Raw genomic sequence first — 22475 nt, forward strand, 5'->3', positions numbered from 1 at the left:
GATGAGAGCTTCTGTGTAAAGTTAGAAAGCATCTTTAAGGGTTCATGTTAATTTAGGCCTCATCACTGTGACTTCAAAGTAATAATAAATCAGAACCTGTTCCTTGGAGTTAGCAGCTCTTTTTTTCTCTTCTTTGGGAACCGGGAGTCAGCTACAGACCATAAGGTGTGTAGCCTGACAGTGTGAAATACTGTTTATTTCGATAAATGTAATTAATCATGTACATTTAAAAGTGGAGAGCTATGGTAACAACGTCTGCTAGCAAAAAAAAACATGTAATTAACTGCCTCTTAGTGTTTTATCTTTAGAGAAGTGTTATCTTTGTATTGAATTTTATTCTATTTATTTGCATTTTGACTATTCCGAGCCCCCTTTAGGAGCTTTAGTTTTATTTTGACAATTCTCTAAATTGTCAGAGAAGATAGAAAATAGACAAAGTTTTGTAATATTTGTTTTGCTTTTTGAATACGGATCTTAATATAGACTTAAGTTTTCAAATCAAGTTTTGGGGAAAACTTCTGTAAAAAGCACCGTGTAGGCACTCTTAAAAATAGAGTTCCAATATCAGTGTAAACCCCAACTATTTTGTAATATTCCATGAACAGAGAACAAATCTTCCTTTTTCACAAAATACCTGTCTTGCAGTGTCCAAGTTAGAATATTTTGTGCCCCCCGCCCCGTGGGTAGTTTTGTTTATTATTTATTTGCCCAAGTCCTGGTTTGGTTCCCCTGACTTGGTGATTGTTTGAATGAACTCTTGGGCAGCACTCCTCCACCTTATCAGCCTGACCCAGCTCCAGCGGCCCTGTCCCTCTTGCTCCCCAGCGTGCTCCCGAGCTCCGAGCTCCAATGGCCCTGCACTGTCCTGCCTCCCTCCAGACGCTTCCTCAAGGCCCTGGGCTGCACAGATGGGGGCTGCGTGAGAGCGCCCGAGCCCTTCCAGCTGCCTCACTGCCTCGGCTGGGGGTTGGCGGGGAGCTGGGAAGCAGGAGATGGGCGGGAGACCCCCCCAGCCTGTCTGAGGAGAGCCGCGCTGGCCAAGGACCTTCGGGGTCTGCGGCCGCCTGAGCTCCGGAGCCCCGAGACAGCAGAGGGTGCGCTGCACAGCCCCGGGACCCCACGAGGCGCGGCTGCTGCGGGTGGGGACAGGAAACCGTGCGTTTCTCCGTCCCGGGCTCGAACTCAGCCTCCTGTGCCTGTGTCTCCAGAAAGTGCGGCGAGGGAGGAAGCGTCCGGAGCTGCTCCGCAGGAGGGTCCTGGGGCTTGCTTAGCGTCTAGAGGCTCTGGGACCGACTAGCCTGCGGGATAGGGAGCTGGAAAGTGCAGGAGGACACAGCAGGGCGCTGGTGTCCTCTGGGGTGGGAGGCGCCAAGCGAGCACTTTCCCAGCCCCCGAGGGAGGCAGTCCGCGGCCAGCCTCGCCCTGGGCATTCTTTGGGGCCACTTAAACGGGTGCAGACTTCCGAATCTGTGTCTCAGGATCCCTCCAGAAAGGCCGACTCCAGGGCAGGTGCCCGTCCTGCGAAGTGAGGCTGCAGCCCCAGAGAGGGACCCCCGTGGAGCTGGGGTCACGCTGTCCTGCCCTGTGGCCCCCATGCTCCTGCCGTGGCTAACTGGACTAGGGGCCGGAGTGATCTTCCTGCACCTCCTGCAGAAACTTTTCTTCCCTTACTTCTGGGACGATTTCTGGTTCCTGCTGAAGGTGGTACGCTATGGGATTCAAACGGAGATGGGCAAACGCAGAGGGCACCTGGACACCGTGCTGGAGAAATTCCTGAGGCACGCAGAGAGGCAACCCAGGAAAGCGTTCCTCATCCACGAGGGAGACACCTACACCTATCAGGACGTGGACAGAAGGAGTAACCGCGTGGCTCACGTCTTCCTGAGCCACTCCTCGCTGAGAAAGGGGGACGTTGTGGCTTTGCTGATGAACAACGAGCCCGACTTTGTGCACGTGTGGTTTGGCTTGGCGAAGCTGGGCTGCGTGGTGGCCTTCCTCAACTCCAACGTGCGCTCCAACTGCCTCCTGCACTGCGTCCGCACCTGCCAGCCCAGGGCCCTCGTGGTGGGCGCAGGTAGGGCACGGGGTGCGGTCGGCTTTTACAGAAGGAGAAGACTTCTTTTCCTGTCGTATTTCTTATGGAGAAACGTCCATGACATACTTCTGGGTGTGTAATGAAGAGTGAATATTAAGGATAGCGAATAGTTTCACAATGCTATGACCAGTAGTCTAGCGTGTCCCAGTCCCCTTTAATCCTGGTTCTTTTGTAGGTTAGTAGTATCAAGATAATTTCAGAATTGTTTTTACAAAATCTCTGCTTCCTGCCATTTGGAGAGGGGCACGATTCCCTGCTACTGGTGCCAGCAGTGATTGTAAGAATACACAGAGAGAGAAAGCTTGGTCATTTCTACGTTTTATCAGCTCTGACAAGTGATTCATGACTAGGAAAGTAATCTTGACTTCAGTGCAGAATACCAACATTCCATTCTCTAATAGTAACATTATCTAGGGCTGCACTTTCAACAAAGCGTCTTTCACTATGAAGTGCGTGAGTTCTGCTCTCTCTCTCTCTCTCTCTCTCTCTCTCTCTCTCTCTCTCTCTCTCTCTCTCTCTCTCTCTGCTCTCTCTCTCTCTCTCTCTCTCTCTCTCTCTCTCTCTGTCTCTCTCTCTCAATCTCTCTCTCCCTCCCCCCACCCTCTGCAAGCTATGGCCCGATAGCGTGGTCAAATGTTTACTCTCAAGCTCTGACTTTACCTTTTGTAGAGCTGTGGGAAGAGAAGCCAGAAAGTGCCTCTTGACTATTGTTTATTCATGTTCTCACTTGTATCTTTGAAGATTGAATTTCTCATTTTGGAAACAGGCTAATGAGCATATTTAACTTTCAGTGATTTGTAGCTTTGAGTAAAATAAGTGAGTCACATAGAATTTTGATAATATGTTAAAACAGTGTTTGCCAATGAATGCATATGTAAATGCAGTAGGAAAAATGGTCAAAGTTCACCTGGAGATACACTCTGATAGTTTATTCCCTTTCTCACATTATTATTCATTCCGATTAGACTGCTGAGTCTTTAGGGTAAATGTAAAACCCAAATTATGCTAAAAATGATAAAACTATAAATTCCCTTTAGAAGAGCTGATTTAAATGGCTCAGAGCATCCCTGGAAAGATTTCTGTGGCCGTGATGTTGAGGCCAATCTGGGAAGCATCCTAAAATCTGAGGAATGTTTTTTTTTAAAGTGCCCTGGATTGGTTACCTCTCAAAATGGAGAGTTCAGATTTTGCTGTTGGCTACATTATTGCTTAATTAGGTCCAAATAGTTCTGCAGTTCTTTTGTACCAGCTTTAGCTGTGCTTGCCAATAATTAATAGCATGGATTGCTTTTTTTTTTAACAGCAACAGCCATTTTTTTTAATACTGGCATTTTAAGCTAAAACTATATAGCAAATTTATTCAGTAAATATATAGCCCAAAAATCAAGTTGAAATCATAGTAATCATTATTTTTATCCCCACAACATAAATTATATATATATTTTTCAAAGATGGGATAATTTTATTTTGATTAATGAATAAGATTTTTGTGGGGTGTTACCGAGGATTGAACCGAAGGCCTTTGCACTGAGCTTGTGTCCTCAACCATTTTTTTGTTTTGTTTTGTTTTTTGGGTTTTTTTTGTTTTTGTTTTTGTTTTTTTTTGTCTTTTGAGATAGGGTCTCAAAAGAGCTCTAAGTTTCCCAGGTACATCTCAAATGTGTGATCCTCAAGTGCTGGGATTACAGAGCAGGCCTGGCTCAAACTTCTTAGATTCATGATGTATTTGATGGAGATGTACTAGATGTACTAGAGGAATCAAGTGGTTGAGTCTAAATTTGTGGGTCACTGCTTCTTATTTGGTAATGCTGTCTTTAGTTTACGCTGCTGTGTCTCCATGTCAGTCTACTATGGCGTACAATGGTGGTCATACCATCTGCTTCACAGGACAATTCTCAGGATTAAGTAACTAGTTTTCCTAAAGTGGCTGAGTGCCTGGCATATGTTAAACAGATCCTTAGTGAATTAAAGTAACTGCTATTATGACTACAAAGTCATCGTGAAGCTTTTGATAAGGGGTCTCACTTTGCTGCTGCCATCTAATTTGGTGATAACTATAAGAAAACTAATTTATACTTTATTTGAAATAAAGCCCTGAATACATTATGATTTAGAGAAATTATACTCTTCATTAATTACATAGAACTAGTTTGAGACAGGTTTAGAGGCCAGGCCAGATAATGTCCTTGATGATAGGTGAACTGTTCATCATCACTCAGCAGTGGGTGACTGTCTTCAAGACTAAGTGTCAGCTAAGCTACCAGGCAAATGTTATTCTTATCATTGTCAGTAATAAAACTGTCCCAAGTTGCCATTTACTGGTTAACTATCAGGAAGTTTGACTCTGAGTAAGGCATTTTTCAAGTACAGGGCTACATTACAGAAAATGAAATGTAAATAAATTAAGTAATTTGTCTAAGGCAACTCAAGTTAGTAGGTTGCAGAACCTGAACTCCAAACCGGTCTCTGATTTCAGTCTCTGCTGTACTATATGGTCCAATTGTGTGTGATAGAATTATGAGAAAAATACGCATTCAGGTTATATAAAAACACTTAAAAAATTTGCCAGTATTAAGACATCAGTTTTTTTATAAGCAAATAATTAGAAAATATCAAAATGTTTACAAAATTGTTATGCTTTTAGTTTGAAGATTCACAGATATTTATGAAGTCTTATATCTCATTAATTGAAAAGTAAAGTTTTATAGATCAAACCTAGTTTTACTCCCAATTTTTCTGATATTGCTAATGTTCCCTGCTGCCAAGATTATCATCTACCAATCCATGCTTTTCTCTTCAATTAGAACAAACAGAAAAATGTTAGGATGCTTGGATATCATTTAAAGATTATATATAATTATCTCTAAATTATTTGACATGTTTATCCATAATGATGATGATGATGATAGTAAATAATAACCCCTTCCATTTCAAAATAATCTGTACATTATAAAGTACTCTTACGTGCTTTTTTTTTTTTTTGTGGTCCTCACCATGGGCATGGGAGTTAGATATTAACCTTCTTTTAAGGATGAGGGAAGAACAGTTACAGTAGGCAAGTAATCTACTGAAGCTCAGGTAGCTGGGCCAGTCACTGTGGAGCTGGAATCCAGACTTTTTATGCTAAATCTACAAACCTGAGTCTTTGTTCTTTTTTCTCTTATCCTTTTCCACATCTCTGTCTTCTGCCTTCCTTACATTTGTGCTTTTATTTCTCATCTTCTGTCTATCCCCCTCCCTTCTCTCAGTCCTTTTTCCACCAAGACCTCTTGTCTCAGGTGTGCTGAATGACCCGGTTAAATCCTAATTTCTCCTAGCCAATTGGCAAGTGGATATTGGTGTACCCTTGTTTAAGAATGAGGTTTAAGAATGAGGTAGTAAGCTCTTTGACCTGAAGAAGTTTGCTTTGTTCATTATAAAATTCTCAGGATTTTTCACAAAGCAGATGTTCAGTAAGTATTTATTGTTTGCATGGATTAATGGGTGAATAGTTGAAAAATTACAAGGTACACATGAGTAGCTGGTAAGTTGTAATTGACGTGTGTAACTTTGTTAACACATTTTACACTCCCTTCTCAATTTGGTAACTGGTTTTCAGGATACAGACACGGCTAGGTTTTCTTCATTGTGTTCTTTGTAATCAGTGTTATGAAACAGATGACAAGTGCTTTAGATGCGTGAGTCATCTACATGATTTCAGATTTACCCACGTGTACATGTTGTTTTCCCTCCTTTCTCAGTGCATCACATAAGAAATTATAATCAATAAGAGTTAACTAATCTTTATAAATTCTTATCACTATAATCTCTTTTATTTTTATATTTTTCAATACTGGGGATTGAACCCAGAGCCTTTGCAGTGAACTACATTCCTGATACTTTTTAAAGATTTTTTTTTTTCTTTGAGACAGGGTCTCAGTAGGTCACTAAGTTGCCTGGGCTGGGCTTGAACCTATGATTCCCCTGCCTCAGGCTCCTACAGGGCTGGGATTACAGGTGTGTGCCACTGTGTCTTGCTAGATTTTATTTTTTAAAATTTTAAAATTTTTTATTTTTGGTACTGGGGATTGCATGTGGGACCTTGCACTTGCAAGGCAGGCGGTGCAACCACTGAGCTAAATCCGGGGCCTGATTGGATAGTACTTTATGTCTCAACCTACTTTAGGGATTTTAGGTTTCTTTTCACAAGTGATAAAACATTCTGTCTTTTCCGTACACGTAATAATGCATGAAGCTGTTGCTTTTCAAGAGCTATTGCACTCAGACTGCAGCAGACCAAATGTTCGGTTAACAATGGGGCCCTTGTAATCTCCAAATGACTTTCAGCCATAAAGGCAACGGCTTTTTAAAGATCAAGAGGAAAAGTTGAAAAATAAAGACACTTTAAGTTTTATGGAAAGTAATATGTATTGAGATACACAAAATAAATGCCTCCTACAAACTTTTTATTACCTTATCCAGGGACGACAATATATCTATTTCACAGCATTTAATCATTTTTACCTATATTTATTAAAATGGCAGTTTTGCATTTTTTTCCTATCTTAGGTCAATCAAGGATCACTTCTGCTCTAAAGAGAAGCGATTCATTTTACCAACTCAATAACACAGTACAATCACAAGACTAAATAAAGAACTGAGTACAGCAGAATAACTCAGACCTAGGACCTATGTGTGGAAAAAGAGAACGGTTCAATAAATTTTATTGAGAAAACTGACTGTAAATAGTTATAGCAATATGTCTCATGGTTTGGGTCCAGAATGTCTCCCCAAAACCTCTAGCCCTCATAGGTGGAGCTTTTGGAAGGTGGATAAGTCATGGAGGCTTATGTCTGATTTGCTGTTAGGCGGTCTGGTCAGAAGGGGCAGGTCAACAGGGCCAAGACCCCGAAGGGTAGTCTCCTTGCCTAGTTCCTCCGATCTGCCTGTGCCTCCTGGTAACCATGACTTAAGAGCTTTTCCTCTGCCTGACCCCTTCACTATTCCTTCTTGCATTGAAGCCATCCAGCTACGGGCCGACACCGCTAAAAATTGTGGGCCGTAATAAACCTCGAAACTGTGCGTGTTGTGTTTTGTGCCCCACTGCCAAGATGGCGACTGAAGACAATAGGTCTTAAAACTTTAGGGGACAGATTTTGTAGTACAAGGTACCTCAATTAAAACACAAGCCCTATCATTTATTAACTTAGGTGGGTCAGACAACTTTCTTAACCTTCAACTGCCTTCAAATTTCATGTTTAATCTCCTTTAAAAGAGAGATAACGTATGTTTCCTAGAGTTACCTTGATTATTAATAGAGCAATGCTTGTAAAAATAACTGGCACATCATTGGTGATGAAATGGGTTTCCGGGCCTTATATGAAGTCTTAAGATCTACATAATACACACTGCTTCAGAACATTGCTCACTGAAGCTTCAATTTTCTTAGAAACCTTAGCCTACCTGTGTGTTCCATGGCAAGCCTGCTGTCTTGTGCTGTATAAGAAGATGATAGCTATATGTATGCAGTAAAACCTATAGTTTCACTTTGTATATTTTGTGTGTATTATTTTATAGTTTGGAAATCTCAAGTTAACCATTTATAATTGATTTTCATATTAGGGTTATTAATGCACAAAACATCTGGGCTTTGTGTTTGGGTTGTTGATCAAGCCCAGGGCCTCACACATGCTAAGCACCAGTTCTACTATGGAGCTATACCCTAGCCCTGCATAAAAGTTTAGAGTTGAAATATTTACGAGAGCATCAAGAGCTGTGAAGAATTGATTCCCTTCCTATACCACTGAAAATATAGTTTGTTTTATGTAAAATAAGATAATAATAAAAAGTTTATAATGCAGAATGAATAGCATAACTCACATCGATGATATATCAGAGGGATATATGAAATTTTTACTTCTTGATTTTACAGTCCTAGAAATGTGAAGAGGAGATTTTAATGACAGAAACAAGAAATCAGTTTGTGCGGAAAGTGCTAAAGTATCACATGCAGGGGGTCATAATTTGCCTGTATTTGTACTTGCAACCCCACCTATTTGTTTTGCACATGGGGAAAAATACAAAATTTGTGAAAGACCGTGTTACTTTTAAAAGGGGCACTGAACCTTCTTCAATGTAGACAGTAGTAGTGATCGGAGACCTAGCTATTTCATTTCCTGGGAGTAGTTTACTGTTAAGACCTGCATCTGTACTGGATCCCCTGGTGCAGTGCTCAGTTCCTTTAGCCAGCAGTGTACGCCTCACTCATGGTGAATCAGGTGGAGGACACAGAAGGACAGAGTGTGGCACGCACGGGTCTCACAAGGTGCTGACACTTCTACAGGCACCTGTGGTGGACATTTCACGGAGGAGTGAGAGAGTCTGCATGAAACAAAGCCAAAATTCTTCAAAGTGTTTAAATAAGCTATTTGGCATCAGAATTTAGTATTTAGAATTTACAAAACAAACAAAACCTTCTCATTTTTGCTAAGAAAGATTACTAGTGATAAGTAAGCAGTCATTCCTTTTCCCCTGCATGACTTTTCAAGTTATTTTGGCTTTTACTATCCTTGCCCATATTTTCTACCTCTAATGAAGAAAAAATGTGGCTAGAAAAAATCTATTTGCAGATTCTGTTTCAGTTAAACCATGAAATTTTATTTGTTTTGATTTCTGCTGACTTCCTTTTTTATGTAAGCATTATCATTCTTCTGGGTCACAATCTTATTGTAACATTTTGTTCTTTTATCCAAATTTAGGCATACAGATTATTAAGAACATATAACATTTTGTATTACTTTATAATTCCAGATGACAAATTTGAAATTAGGTTCAATAAAAAGGAACCAGTTCAGAGACTTGTACTTATAAATGCAAAACGCCAAAAAAGAGCTGTAGAAACAAAATCTAGAACTAAAATGAAGAAAAAAAATTCCAAATCTTTTGTTCTGGTTTCTCATGTGCTTATGACTTGTCTTTCCTTCTAGCCTTCCTGAGTGAGGGTTTTCACTTCTCCTTTTCAAAGCAATATGTATATGGCAGCATGCTGGGTCTACTGAGTAGAATTAAATATTTTATCTGGATTCTTACATTTTGTTTTATTTGAAGTTGTTTTAGAAATAAAAATTAGAGACATTTTAAGCCCCACATCCCTATCATATATTAAATCTGTATCCTTTCTTTGCTTCCTTCTGGTATCTTATGGATTTTACTTGAGAACTTCCCATTTACATTTGATATTTTTATCTTGTTGCTTTATGATAAATCTGAACTATAGATTTTTATAAAGTGAATCATGAGTTTTCCCAAAATGCATAGATGGCACTATTAAGGAACTGAACAGTGAGAAACAGATGGCTGTTTGCGATAACCAGGTAATATCTTATCCTTCCAGAAAATGTCTAGTACTACACTCCAAATTCAGATTCAAAGCAACATATATCTTATTATTATTTTTAATGTTTAACTAAAAAGTGGAAAAATAGAACTGCTTTAAGTGTAAAGGTCCATATTTGCATGTTTTGAGTATTCTGATAGTACTATTATACATTAATAGTGTTATTTTTTAAACATCAGTTTCTTGTATGAGGTCATATATAGTTTTAAAGTTCAATAGACTTTGGTGAGACTTGCAATTCTATTGTCAGCCAACTTTTAAATCTTGGTGTATTAGTTTTGTAGAGCTGCTATACTAAAGCATCAAAAACCAAGAAACTTAAACAAGAGTAAATTACTCCCCACGTCTGGGGACTAAGAGTCCAAACATGAGTACCAGCACAGCCATGCTCTCTCAAAAGGATAGAAGGAAAAATATTTCCATGCCATTTCTTGCTTCTGGAGGTTGCCAGTTATCTCTGGCTTTCTTTGCATTAAATCCAAAGACTACTGGGTGTCATTGTTTTGTATCCCTAAGACATTAATTAATTTTTGGCATAAGTAAAATCACATATTATAGGAATATGGAAATGAAACTAGAGTAGGCATGTAGGATATAAAAGTTGAACTACACTGTAAAAGATTTGTGCATGGGAAGTATTACATTTAAAAATATATAAAGGATGGAGACAGTTTTATGTCTCTACTCTGGAATAAAAACTCCACTGAGTTACACAAGAGACTGCACCAGAATGGTGGCTTTTTCATTTCCTTTGTATCCCTTTAGTCACTGGGTAGCTTAATATATAGCTTATCTACAGGGACTCATTTCCACCTTTGAAAAAAATGTATTTATTTTTGTTAGCCCTCATGAGTAGGCGACATCTTCTACCTTAGTGGTCAAGTTGTGGAGATCTAATTCAGGCTCATCAGAATAACTCGGCACAGTCTGACACCTGAGGTTGCTCTTCTTGTACCTTGGTGGAAAATAGTGACTGAGAAAAGTATCCCTTTTCCTTACTGAGCATGAAGTTCAACCCAGAATCTAGATCTCTTCAGACTCCGAAGACTAAAGACCCCTATTCTTCTGGTTTTTCTGCTCTTCCTTCTTTCTACTTGATTTGCTTTCTTCTGGAAACTTTAGGTCCTCCTGCTGGTGGAGGTTCTCCGCCCACTCTCAGCTGTCATTGTCACCTTCTTCCCTGCCCGGAACATTCTACTGCCTTTTCTGGAAGGTGTTCTTTCCTTCTGGGCTTTCAAAGGCTTTTAATCTTTAAATATAACGGTGCAGGGGAAAAAAAAAGAGCAAAAACAAAGAAAAGAAAAGCCTGCTCTAAATCTCCTTTCTTAGCTTTTGGCTCCAAAATGCTCTCTAAACCACAATGATGTTATGATTCCAGAGAAATCAGGGGATTTTTCCCACATGTATTTCATTTTGGCAAAACTGCACAGTGAGACACAAGGCATTTTGGAATAACTAGCAACTAAGTTGTATTTCAAAGAAAATTTCTAGTACATGTGGCTTTAAAGAGAGTGTAATAAATGACTTTATTTAGCAATTAGAAAATTCATAATTTGGATACTAGAATCTCCAAAATTCAATCTGACCCAGGCACATTGTTTCAGCAGCTGGTCACCCAATTTCCCTTTCCTTAGTTCTGTTGAAACAGAACCATAAAATAGTTGTGGCATTGTTCACCAAGGATGGGAAGGTAGTCAACACTTCATTCACATTTTATCTCTTCCAAAACACAAAAGCACATTCAGGATGAGTGGTCAGAGGTTTAGATTTTTGTTTACCTTTTTCTAATCTGTTATTTCAGATTTGCTCGGAACTCTAGAAGAAATCCTTGCCAGCCTCCCTGCAGATGTCAGTGTTTGGGGATTAGAAGATTCTGTTCCACCAGGTGTAATTTCGCTCAAACAAAAACTGAGCGCGTCATCCGAGGAGCCGGTGCCGCGCAGCCGTCACGCTGTGGCAAGCCTCAAGTCCACTTGTCTGTATATTTTTACCTCCGGAACCACAGGTAAGTTCCAATTTCCTTTAAAGCATAAAGCAGACGCAACATACTTTGTGCTGGTGTCATCCGAGAAAGCATACGAGCCATAAGACCCAGGTTCTCAGATCCTAGAACTTTCAAACATCAATGAAAAAACTAGCTTGACTAAAAAGGTAATCGCTTTGACTTTGGCAAGTCACCATGTTAGTTAAACTGGTAAACTTTATTACTCGATGAGGGTTTTGTTTTGTTTTGTTTTGTTTTTTAAAGTTTGGTAGAAAAAAAGACTGAAAGTTCTGAAAACCTTGATCTGGTCGAGCCTCCCAGTCTCTGCTCCATGGCTGGTATTTGGCCAGCTTTGGGGAATAGCTTTGCTGGCTTTGCTGAAGCTCAGGTACCTTATGTCTAAAAAGAAGAGATCAGTTTAAATACTTACCAATTATCCTGCTTTCAGAAACTTAAAAGTCTGTTAATCTACTTGAATACAATTCACTTTACTCTTGTGAAAATGTTGTATCCTAATGTTGTCTACCTATAGTTGCTATTTTAAGTGCAGGTGGCCAACCTCTTCTGATTTTCCTAGAGTAATTGAATCATGTGAGCAAAGGAAGTCTCCAAGGCATTGCAAGTTTGGGAGCAGATACAAAATCAATTAAGTTTTAATAAGCAGTGAAAATAATAAGAAATAATTTTGAAGCCATTTATGAATTCAGAAGAAATGTTTAGCTTCACTATCTTTTAAAAAAAATTGAATATCAGGCTTTCCTATGCCTTTATTAAGGTTCGTGGGAATTACCCTTCAGGCTGTCATCTGGAGGTTACGGATTGCCTAGATTAAAAACAAACCAACCACCACACTGACAAAGGGAGAACTTATTTCTCTAACTCTGGTACTGACCGTTAGTTTGCTGTCATAAGTAACTGTGGTGTGTTGGGGTTTGGATCAATGCGATGAGGAACAAATTGTATCACAGGTGCCTGGGGAGAGCAAGTTTTTACTAAGCTACAGGTGACGTTGTACAACTGGATTTAAAAATAACATATGTCAGGCCTAAGAATAGATGGCAACTGTATTAAACAAATTTATGACACTCACTTCTTTTGCAAAAATGTGACTGACATTAGATATTGAGAAGGTGTTACACTTTTGTCATCTTGAGCTCTTTACCAGACACTTTCTACTCTTGCAGGCTGACCAGTTGCTCTTTTGCTGTTCTGGGTTCATTATTTACTGTTATTTTGGGAATTTCCTTCAGCACTTTCCTTTTTTTTTTAATCCTCTAATCTCTACGTTTTTGTTAGAGCACTACTTTCACTAGATGTCTGATAAATACTATATGGAAGAGAGTTTAAGTCTTCACATGTCTGAAAATGTTTTTTTTTCTGTCCTTACAAACGTGACAATTTATAGATTCATAAAAAGTTATTTTTTGTGTGGGATTTTGAAGGCATACTCTTTTCTTTAGATTACCATCTATGCTGAGGAGACTTTTTATTTTGTAATTTCTTATCCATTATGCAATCTGGGTTCCTTCCCCCACTTTTTGAAATTTTAGAATCTTCTGAGTCTTTGGCAGTTTTAACAGCACAGAGCCTTGTACTTGGATTAGTTTTAGTTTTCCGTTTTTCTTGGAAATTTATAAGCCTTTTCAGTCTAGAAATTCGTGTCATACAGCAGTAGGTATTTCAAATTAATTTTTTTCTATATCTCTCTTTCCTTCCTGTTTCCTTCCCTATATATTTGCTTGTTCACTTTTAAATTTATTTTTCTTAATATATGCTTGCAGTACATAATAAGTACATCCATGTTGGGGCATCGATACATATACATAGCACACTTTGATTTCTATTTTCTCTCCTCTTCCTTTTCCTCTACTGTTTGCCATCCCCAGTCTCCCTTTCCATCTGCACCTCAGAACTGTAATATTTTTGAAGATTGATTCTTCTGGACTGAGTCTATAATTTCCTATTCTATTTTTCATCTCCTAGCCGTTGAAATACTTTTTGAAAGATTTACCTTTCAACTTTGATGTTCTCTGAGTAGTCTTTTGGAAGTATATTTTGCATCCTTGATACTTTATTGTCTCATATTTTTCAGAATATTAATGATAATACCTTTGGTGAAAATTTCTCCTCTCTATTGTTTCCAACATACTTTTTATCTTTTGTTTTATTTTGACCTCTTTTTAGTAGAGAATTTTTCCAAAGACCTGATAAACTGTTATTGTCAGTTTATATTTAAAAGGGCAAACAATAAACACAACACAAACAAAATTATAACGAGAAGCTTTGTGCGCCTTTGTGTACCAGTTGATTTCTTTGCCCAGAACGTTTTGTTGGATGATTCCATTCCTATCAGTGCCTTTCAGTTTGTACTAGATATTCATTCATAGTTTTTAGACAAGAATCTTGAACAGTAAATCTAATCAAGAGTTAAATAAAGGGTGAACTAAAAGCATATTTAGACTTTATACTACCCCCCTTTCAATCTCTGTTCTTCCTGATATTTCCAGAAATTTATTTTTTTTTATCCCAGAGAATAAAGGTCAAGTCTTCTACTGGGGATGAGAAAGGAATCCAAGGGTACAATTATTTCTTAAACAGAACTTCCCATAAAGCTCCCTGTTTATAGTTCCACGTTATGTTCTACTCTTTGAGGTTCCTGGTAGCCGCATTTCTGAGCCTGTTTCTGAGGGTGCAGATCAGTTTTCTTCAAGGCTTCCCCTGGAGTTGCAGCTTGCCAAGAGTCTGCCGTGTAACTCACCACATTCCTTCTCATCCTTTAACAAACCGCTGCTGTCTCCCCAGTCTCCCCTCTCTGTCCTGAAGGATGGTGACTGTGTCAAGTCCGATGCTAACTTCCAGTCCTGCCATTATGAGTTAGATTTGTTTAAGTGCCTCAAGAATCTCTGGGAGTGGCAGCCCAGGCCTGGAGAGCGCAGCCACAAATTCATCCGCTTTACAAGCAGGAGGAAGAAAATGAAGTCTGTCTATTGTGGTGTTCCAGGAACAAGTTAATGTCCTCACCTAAAGAATTCCTTTTGTTTCAGCTTCTTTTTATTGATTTCTTCAACATTACACCCAAATTTACAAAATAATTCTTAAAACTGCCTGGATTTCCCTTAGCACATCCTATTTTTCCTTATCTTCCTCCCGAATCCCCTATTCACTGGACATATCTGTGCTCCCATCTTCTTCCTCGCCCCTACTCCCTTAATCTACTCTCAAGAACTGGGGAAGTGTTCCAATGTTGGGAAATTATAAAACATTAAAAGAGCCGAGAACTCTAGAGATCATCTAAGGCAGTGTTTCTAAAATAAATTTCTGCAAAGGAATAGAATAAAAATTGAGAAAGGCTTCATGGTCATATTAACTTGAGAAAGTTCACTGATATCTATAATAAGGCTTCTGTAGCGTTTGACTGCTTGAGGTAATCAGTGTGTTAATATGCTTTCTAAATCTCGTAAGGGTGATCTTTAAAATACATTTTTATCAAATACAATTTATTCTTCTATTTCTTTTCTTTCAAACTGTTAACCCCCATCACATTTTGTCACTTTCATTTGTTAGATAAACTCATATCTGTTGTTTGCTTTATAAAAAGAAAAAATCCACTGAGTACCTTGTACTGATTGTAGCACACTAATAGGATCACTACTCACTTAAGGCAACCAAATCAGAAAGAGAAACATGTCTGGTAAGTTTATTAAAGTGCCTTGCAGGGTTGAAATGGCATATAGGAGAAGACCAAGTACATACAACAACACCTTTCTACTGACAAGCCTCCAAGCAAAAAGTTATTAATTAAGAGTTGAGTGATTGCTACAAGATCAAGGGACACTGTGTGGAATCGGGGATGTGGGTAATGGAAGAACCAAGGCTGGGGACCTCCTGGTAGCACACACAGCATTTCTTCTCTGGGTGAAGAACAGAAAATCACAGCATTCTGAACAGTCAAGGCTAGACCTTGACTCATTTAGTATCATCACGTATGAATTTGAGGAGGAAAGTTTGGAGCTATTATCTATGCGTACAATAAGCTCAGGTTGTAAAATTCCAAACTATGGGGAATAGCTATGGAAACCTACTTTGAGAATATTAATAAATGAATTTTAGTTAGGGTAATAGACAATATAATATCAACTTCACATATGAGGTCCAGGATGGTATGGACGTAGGACACAAAGCCTATCAGGAAATATCAGAGCAGGTACAGAAATGACTCTATCTCCTAAGAGTATCTAAAGTCACTGTAGATTTTGATCCATAGCTTACCATGCTAGCATGACCAAAAATGCCACGGAAATTTTCCATGCATCAGTAAATATGTTGAAACCAGCAAGAGAATGTCTCGTGAGAGTACCAGCAAGACCATGGCACAATGAATGGTAAAGTATAAACATCTGTTTACAGTACAAAAAACTAATAAATACATGAAAACAATGTTCAACATCTCTGGCCATTAGAGAAATGAAAATTAAAACAATACTACGATTCCATCTTATTCCAGAAATCAATTTGACCATCATCAAAAAATCTAATAACCACAAATGGTAGTGAGGCTGCAGGGAAAAAGGAACCTTTCTCCACTGTCGGTAGGAGTGTATCCTAGTACAAACATGGAAATCAGTATGGCGATTCCTCAAAAACTAAAACTAGAAATTCCATTCAACCCAGCTGTTCCCCTTCTAAGTATCTTTCTGAAAGCATTAAAAGACATTGTATTACACTGATACATGCATTTTCATGTTCATAGCACCACAATTCATAATAGCTAAATCTGAGAAACTTGGTCTTTTCTTTGGTACCAGGAATCAAACTCAGGACCTTGCACTTGCCATGGTATCACTGAGCTAAATACCTGGCCCATTAGCTAAATCTTGGACACAGTCTTTATGTCCATCAACAGATGAATGGATAAAGAAAATGTGGTATTTATTCACAATAGAACACTACTGTGTCATAAAGAAAGATAAGTTGGAGTCATTTGTGAGAAAATGAATGGACCTTGAGATCATAATGATAAGTGAAATAAATCAGACTTACAGGCTTAATTGGTTTCTCTTATATGAGGAGTCCAAAATATAAATAAAAGTAAAATAAAATACACATAATAGGAGATAGGGAGGTAGATCTTTTTCAAATATGGAAAGGACCAAGAGATAGAGAGAGGTGGGAAGGAGAGGAGAGCAGGGGAATGAAAGTACCATTAATATGTGTTATGTACATGTATCAACTCCTCATGGTGAACATGATCATTATGTACTGCAAATGTACCAGTAAAAAATTAAAAATTTAAGAAAAAGCAAAAAAGGATTATAAGAGCAAGATGAGTTCATTGTTTATAGAACAGATAAAGCTTATTATCTGATTTAGGTATGTGTTGGCAGACTGACATAGCTACAAGTATGTGGGTCAAAATCAGTTGGAAGATTAAAGCTTCATATAAAGGGTTTGACCCAAAGAAATGAAAAATGGGAATGAAATCCAGCAGGAAGTATCAGCAGCAAAGAATTGCATGGGGGAGGGCATATTTAGAGAAGCATGTAGTAAGCAGTAAGGAATTTTGGCTATAGAGTCGGGAAGCTAGATATGGGAGTGTTTTTTAGTGTAAGACTCCAGTCCTACACGAGCAGCTAATAATGAGGAAGTATCCAAGTTTGAGAAACACATTTTATGCCTTCACACTTCCTTTGTAGAATTGGGAAGTAAAGTCAGATCAAGTATATCAAATTCACAAGAGCCAGTGATATTATTAGTAACTTCCCGTTTACAGATTGCCAAATTGGGCTGTATCCGTACATGGGGTATAAATAAAAACATAACACCTAAGCCTCAGTGGTCTGTGGCTCTTTACTACTGATTCTTCCATTTGTTTGCTTTCTATGACTTCTATGGCATTGATCTCTGCTTGCCTCGAGGAAATAATGATCCTTTGGCACCATAGCATTTTATGAGGCAAAGCAATTTTATTGATAAGATACATTTGTTTATTTTTGTGGTGCTTAGGATGAAACGTAGGGCCTTGTGCTTATGAATGATAAGCAGGCACTGTACCACTGAGCTCCACTCTGTCCTCCTACAAGTTTTGCATGAAGTCATTCTAAAAATGTTAAGGAACTTTGAACTGATAGGCGAGCTGTGGTTGTGATACAGCTAAATCTTGAAATGCAATTAAAGAGATGATAACAGAATAGACGAGGTGTGTTCCATGATGATGTAGGTTGAAAAGTAAAACTGCTAATATTTAACCATAATCAAGGCAGTGTGATATGCATCAACTTATCGAGTTATATGTTACCTGGATAAATTTATTAGGCTGACATTATAAATACAGAAGTGTCTATAACAATATGGAAGATAAATGTCCTACAAATGCTGAGTGACAAAGGCAGTATACAAACTTTTTATAAAAAAAACATGAATATAAATAATATACAGAACACCGCTTCTCAGTCATTTGGCTAAGATCAAGTGTAATCATATACAAAACTAATTGTACATGGAAAACAAGAAGAAAAAAGAAAAATTACATTTGACTTATGAACACATTGAATGACTTCAACATTATGTATCATGGAATTTGGTATCCCATAGTGATCATCTTTTAGGACACGGTGAACATGGCAGATGAACAGCTCATAAACAAGAAGTCCTGCTTAGAACTGGAACTGTTTTCAACATTTCTACTTCAAATATAATTTAGACTGACATTGTGATTTGCTTCATTTAAAGTATACTATTTCAGATTTTGACCTTTTCCTCATTTTCATAGTACATATGGCTCTTTGAACACAACAGTATCTCAAAGTTTATGTGATTTTGTGAGGTGGTCCTTCTGGATAGACCAAAATTTAGAAATTAATTACAGCAGCAAATAACACTGATATGGTCCCTTTTATAAAGCATATACCACATTTTACTGTATTTTGTCTCAATTGCTTGTGTAGTTGATCACAGCAAAGTTTCGTTCCATTATACACGCACTCATATATATGGAGACATGTATATATGTATGCATCCACATGTTCTAAGTATCTAGTGAACTCAAAATAACAACTCTATCTTCAAGGAATAAGCAATAGTGAATATGAGTAATCCTGGAGTCTAGCAACTTGGATTTGAGTTACTTTGAGTGATGTATTTCTCCATGAATGAGACTACACGAACCTTTATAGCCACAAAACAAATAAGGTCATAAATCAACATATTCAATAAATAAATTGGTGTGGGCATTAGGAAGGCAACATACAACAAAGTAGGGAAATCTTTTCTACAGTTTTCACATGTTGTCATAACATTCTTAGCTATAGGGTTATGGTGACTAGAAATTGGGTAAGCCTAATTATCTATTCTGAGAAATTTACCGAATACTCATGAAAATGTTAGCTCAGATACAAAGCTTAGAAGTTAATGGTTGTTTTACTAAAGAGTCCAAGTTATTACAAGATAATTTTGGCTTTCCATTTGCAACATTCAGTTTGTCCATAATCATGATGCTTCATCTGGCTAAGGTCAAGTAATCAGTAGGATTTTTGATGTAGAAGTGATTTCTTCAGAGAATTCCCATTCTTCAGTGTGTGTGTGTGTGTGTGTGTGTGTGTGTGTGTGTGTGTACATACACATATCCTTTTTATTCCTTTCCTTTCCTTGTCTTCCAGGTCTACCAAAAGCAGCTGTGATTAGTCAGTTGCAAGTTTTAAAGGGTTCTGCTGGACTGTGGGCTTTTGGCTGTACTGCTGATGACATTGTTTATATCACCCTTCCTCTGTATCATAGCTCAGGAGCTCTTCTTGGAATTGGTGGATGTGTTGCATTGGGTAAGTTTCGATTTTCTTTTTGATGTTTTCATAATGCCTAATATTTTGACCTTGAGTTTATTAAGGTTTAAATCTATCCATAGAATTCAGAGTGATTGCATCTATATTATAAAATTATAATGTAATATTTATTGAAAGGACACATTTTCATGGTACAGTGTATCACCAAAGTAGAAAGACCAAAGTCCTGGGAATCCAGCTATATGGTTGGGTGTGGTCATCGACTGGGCTACTCTGTCCTTGTGGTAGCTCATCCTCTAATGGTCTACTTCCAGATTCTTTAAATAGTGGTAGGAGTGTTTCAACGTGGTGAATATGTAAGCTCTCCAGGCCAAATCTTAAAAAATCACATAGATTATGTCACTTGCATTCTATTGATCAAAGCAAGTCACAGGACAGCCCAGATTCAAGAGTCAGGGAGTTGGGAAATGGACCACTACCTCTACAAAGGAGGAAGAGAATCACATTACAAAGGTATGCACAGAGAAGGAAGTATGCAGGTTAGTTCTAAAAACCCTCTGCCCAAAGTATCCAAGAAGTCAGTTGGTAGAGCTTATAATTCTACATTCCATTCATAAACATGAAAGATTTTTAGAATGAGATCAACATCCACAACAAATAAAGATGAAAGCCATAAAAGTTTCCTGTGGAATATATACTTTTGACAGACTTTGTCAGAACTGGGTTGTTGGAGGTGGACTATGATTGACAGCTGAGTGGGATGTTCTGGGCCAGCTCCCTACAGGCACACCAAGTTTCACAAGAGCCAAGGAAATCGGGCAACAAACCCACAATGTCTGCTCGACTCTGGTGGGTTCCAGTTTAGTGTCAGCACTGATAGTCAAGGGATTGTCTCCACTACCCTTCCCTCAACGTCTGGCAGAACAGCTATCACCAGGCCACTGCTCACAAATGAGCCCATAGAAATTCCTGGCACCAGACATAGATTTATGTTCCCATGAGACAGACTCATGGTTAAGCCTCAGCTCTGGCATGGGTGTTGATGTGCCACTGAAACTGGACAAGTCCTTGTAGCTGTGGGACTCAGGCACAACCCAACTTAGCATCAACCCAGGTGGCCAAAGAAACTGGCTTCACCAACACTACCCCAAAATGAGCAGCATAGCTTGGAGCAACACCCCCATTTGCTACAGGTAGGGTAGGGTTATAATCTCAGGCCTTTGCCCTGAAACTTAGTGCTGGGCTGTTGAAAAAAAAAAAAAACACTAGGCAGATCCTAGCAGCTATCATCCCCCAGGCAAGTCCAAAAACAGAGAACCTGGAACAGACCTGACCTCATTTTATCAAACTTTTATTCCAGTCATCATCACCCATGGCTAGCTGCAGAGGTTATGGGCCATGAGGTCATCTTAGCAATATGCAGCCCACAGCAGCATAGACCTGGTCCTTCCTCAGTATTACTCTGGTCTTGGTGGGCTGTGGGCTCAGAGTGCAGAGCAGCCTACTGGCACTGATAGCCACAGACATGGCATAGGGGCCTGGGGCTGGTCCATCTCTAGTAATTCTGCCCCGAAATAAGCAGGATCCTGCAGTGACTGACTGCAAGTGACTGGGCTTACCTGGGTCCAGGCAGAAGCTTGTGGGAACAGTCTACTTGTCTGCATTCTTCCCTTTGCTTCTTCTGAATAACAGACCAACTATGAATTTGAAACAAACCTGGGCTTGAATCACCCTCTAGTATTGAAACAGTGCTATCTATCAATAGCAATTTCCTGGGTAACCTGGACCTGAGAGCCTTCCAATGGTGAAATAGAAGTGGCTGCAGGGTGAGAGAAATGAGCAAGTCTGCTTAGAATTTTTGGAAAGACAGGAACAACCAAAGCCAAATTAGGAAGACTGGACAGTGCCCAGATGTTGTCACATACCAGCAAGGATCAAGAACTTTCAAGAAACCACGAAACCTAACAATTGAAATAAGATGTCAGAAACTGACTATTTACAATCAATAATCAGTATGGGAGAATTTGTACAGAATTTAATATCATTTAATGAAACTTGGTGAACTTGAAGAAAAATTTCCTCACAAAGAAACCTAAAGAAATGGAAGCAATTTTTAAAATTAAATGTTTGAGCTAAAAATACAGTGGTGAATTTAAAAACCATGAAGAGTCCATTCTAGCAGAATGGATAAAAGAGAAGAAAGAATTAGTGATTTCAACTACTAAAAATACACAGAAGAGGAAAAGGTACAAGAAGACTGAAGAAAGCCTGCAGGAAGTTTGTATCAGTAATAAAAGACAAATATTCATTCAGATTGCTGAATCAAAGGGGTAGAAAGCTTATTCAAGCAGGTAATAATAGAAAACTTCCCAAACCTAGAGGACGCAGATCTCCAAGTATAGTAAAGCTAGAGGTAAATGTAAACCAAGTCTACTACAAGACTATAATGAAGCCTTCAAAGATTAAAGAGAAGATATTAAAGATTACAGAGAAAAGAAAAGATACTTTGGGATTTTTGAGATATCTCATACTTTGAGATACTGCTGGTAATGCTATCTGAATTTACCTGACAGCAGACTTCTCAGTAGAAACTCTTCAGGCCAGGAGAGAGTGGCAGGAGATTTTCACAGAACTCAATGAATAACTGTCATCCAAGAATTCTGGACCCAGCAAAGCTCTTCTTCAGAAAAGAAGAAGGTGTAAAGACATTCCCAGACAAACAAAAAAGTAAAAGAATATATTTTAAAATAGGCTTGTTCTACAAAAAATGCTAACAGAGTCCTTAAGAATAAAAGCAAGCAATGTTACTTAGTAAGAAAGCATGGAAAGCCATAAAACTCACTGGTGTCAAAAAATATACAAATTCAGAATGCTGTAATATTATACAAATGGTGCAAAAGCCACTCATATCTTTAGTATGAAGACTAAAATCCAAAACAATTGGAAAAATAATAATATATTAGGATACAGGAAATACAGAGATATAAATGGGGTATCAACATTTTACAATATAGGGAAGAACAGAGTACAAATGAAGACTTTTCTCCTCAGCATATTTTCATGTGTTCTATTTTTCTTGTTTCTCTTCTATGTATGATCCTTTTATGTTGCTGGCTTTGAAAATACCTTGTTATCATCAAAAGATGTTTTTTTGGGCTTGGGATTTAGCTCAGTGGTACTGCCGCCTGCCTCACAAGCACAAGGACCCGGGTTCCATCCCCGCTACCAAAAAAAAAAAAAAAAAAA

At 38.5% G+C, this 22475-nt stretch overlaps 1 protein-coding gene and 1 long non-coding RNA gene across 2 annotated transcripts in view; one reads left to right on the forward strand and one right to left on the reverse strand.

Moving 5' to 3' along the window:
* Positions 1-1257: 1257 nt before the first annotated feature.
* The window catches only part of Slc27a6 (solute carrier family 27 member 6), a 54714-nt gene continuing 33496 nt past the window's right edge, over positions 1258-22475 (forward strand). Inside the window, exons 1-3 of the mRNA XM_010627200.2 lie at positions 1258-2074; positions 11272-11475; positions 19110-19268. Coding sequence (XP_010625502.1) covers positions 1594-2074; positions 11272-11475; positions 19110-19268 — 844 coding nt within the window. The 5' untranslated portion in view covers positions 1258-1593. The remainder of the gene's footprint in view (positions 2075-11271; positions 11476-19109; positions 19269-22475) is intronic.
* Positions 11787-22475, reverse strand: part of LOC104864306 — a 78669-nt gene continuing 67980 nt past the window's right edge. The window contains exon 3 of the long non-coding RNA XR_004518255.1: positions 11787-11853. This is a non-coding gene — a long non-coding RNA (uncharacterized LOC104864306). The remainder of the gene's footprint in view (positions 11854-22475) is intronic.

The sequence above is a fragment of the Fukomys damarensis genome, unplaced genomic scaffold (assembly GCF_012274545.1).
Source record: "Fukomys damarensis isolate Sample0158 unplaced genomic scaffold, DMR_v1.0_HiC HiC_scaffold_3, whole genome shotgun sequence".
Taxonomy (NCBI): Eukaryota; Metazoa; Chordata; class Mammalia; order Rodentia; family Bathyergidae; genus Fukomys; species Fukomys damarensis.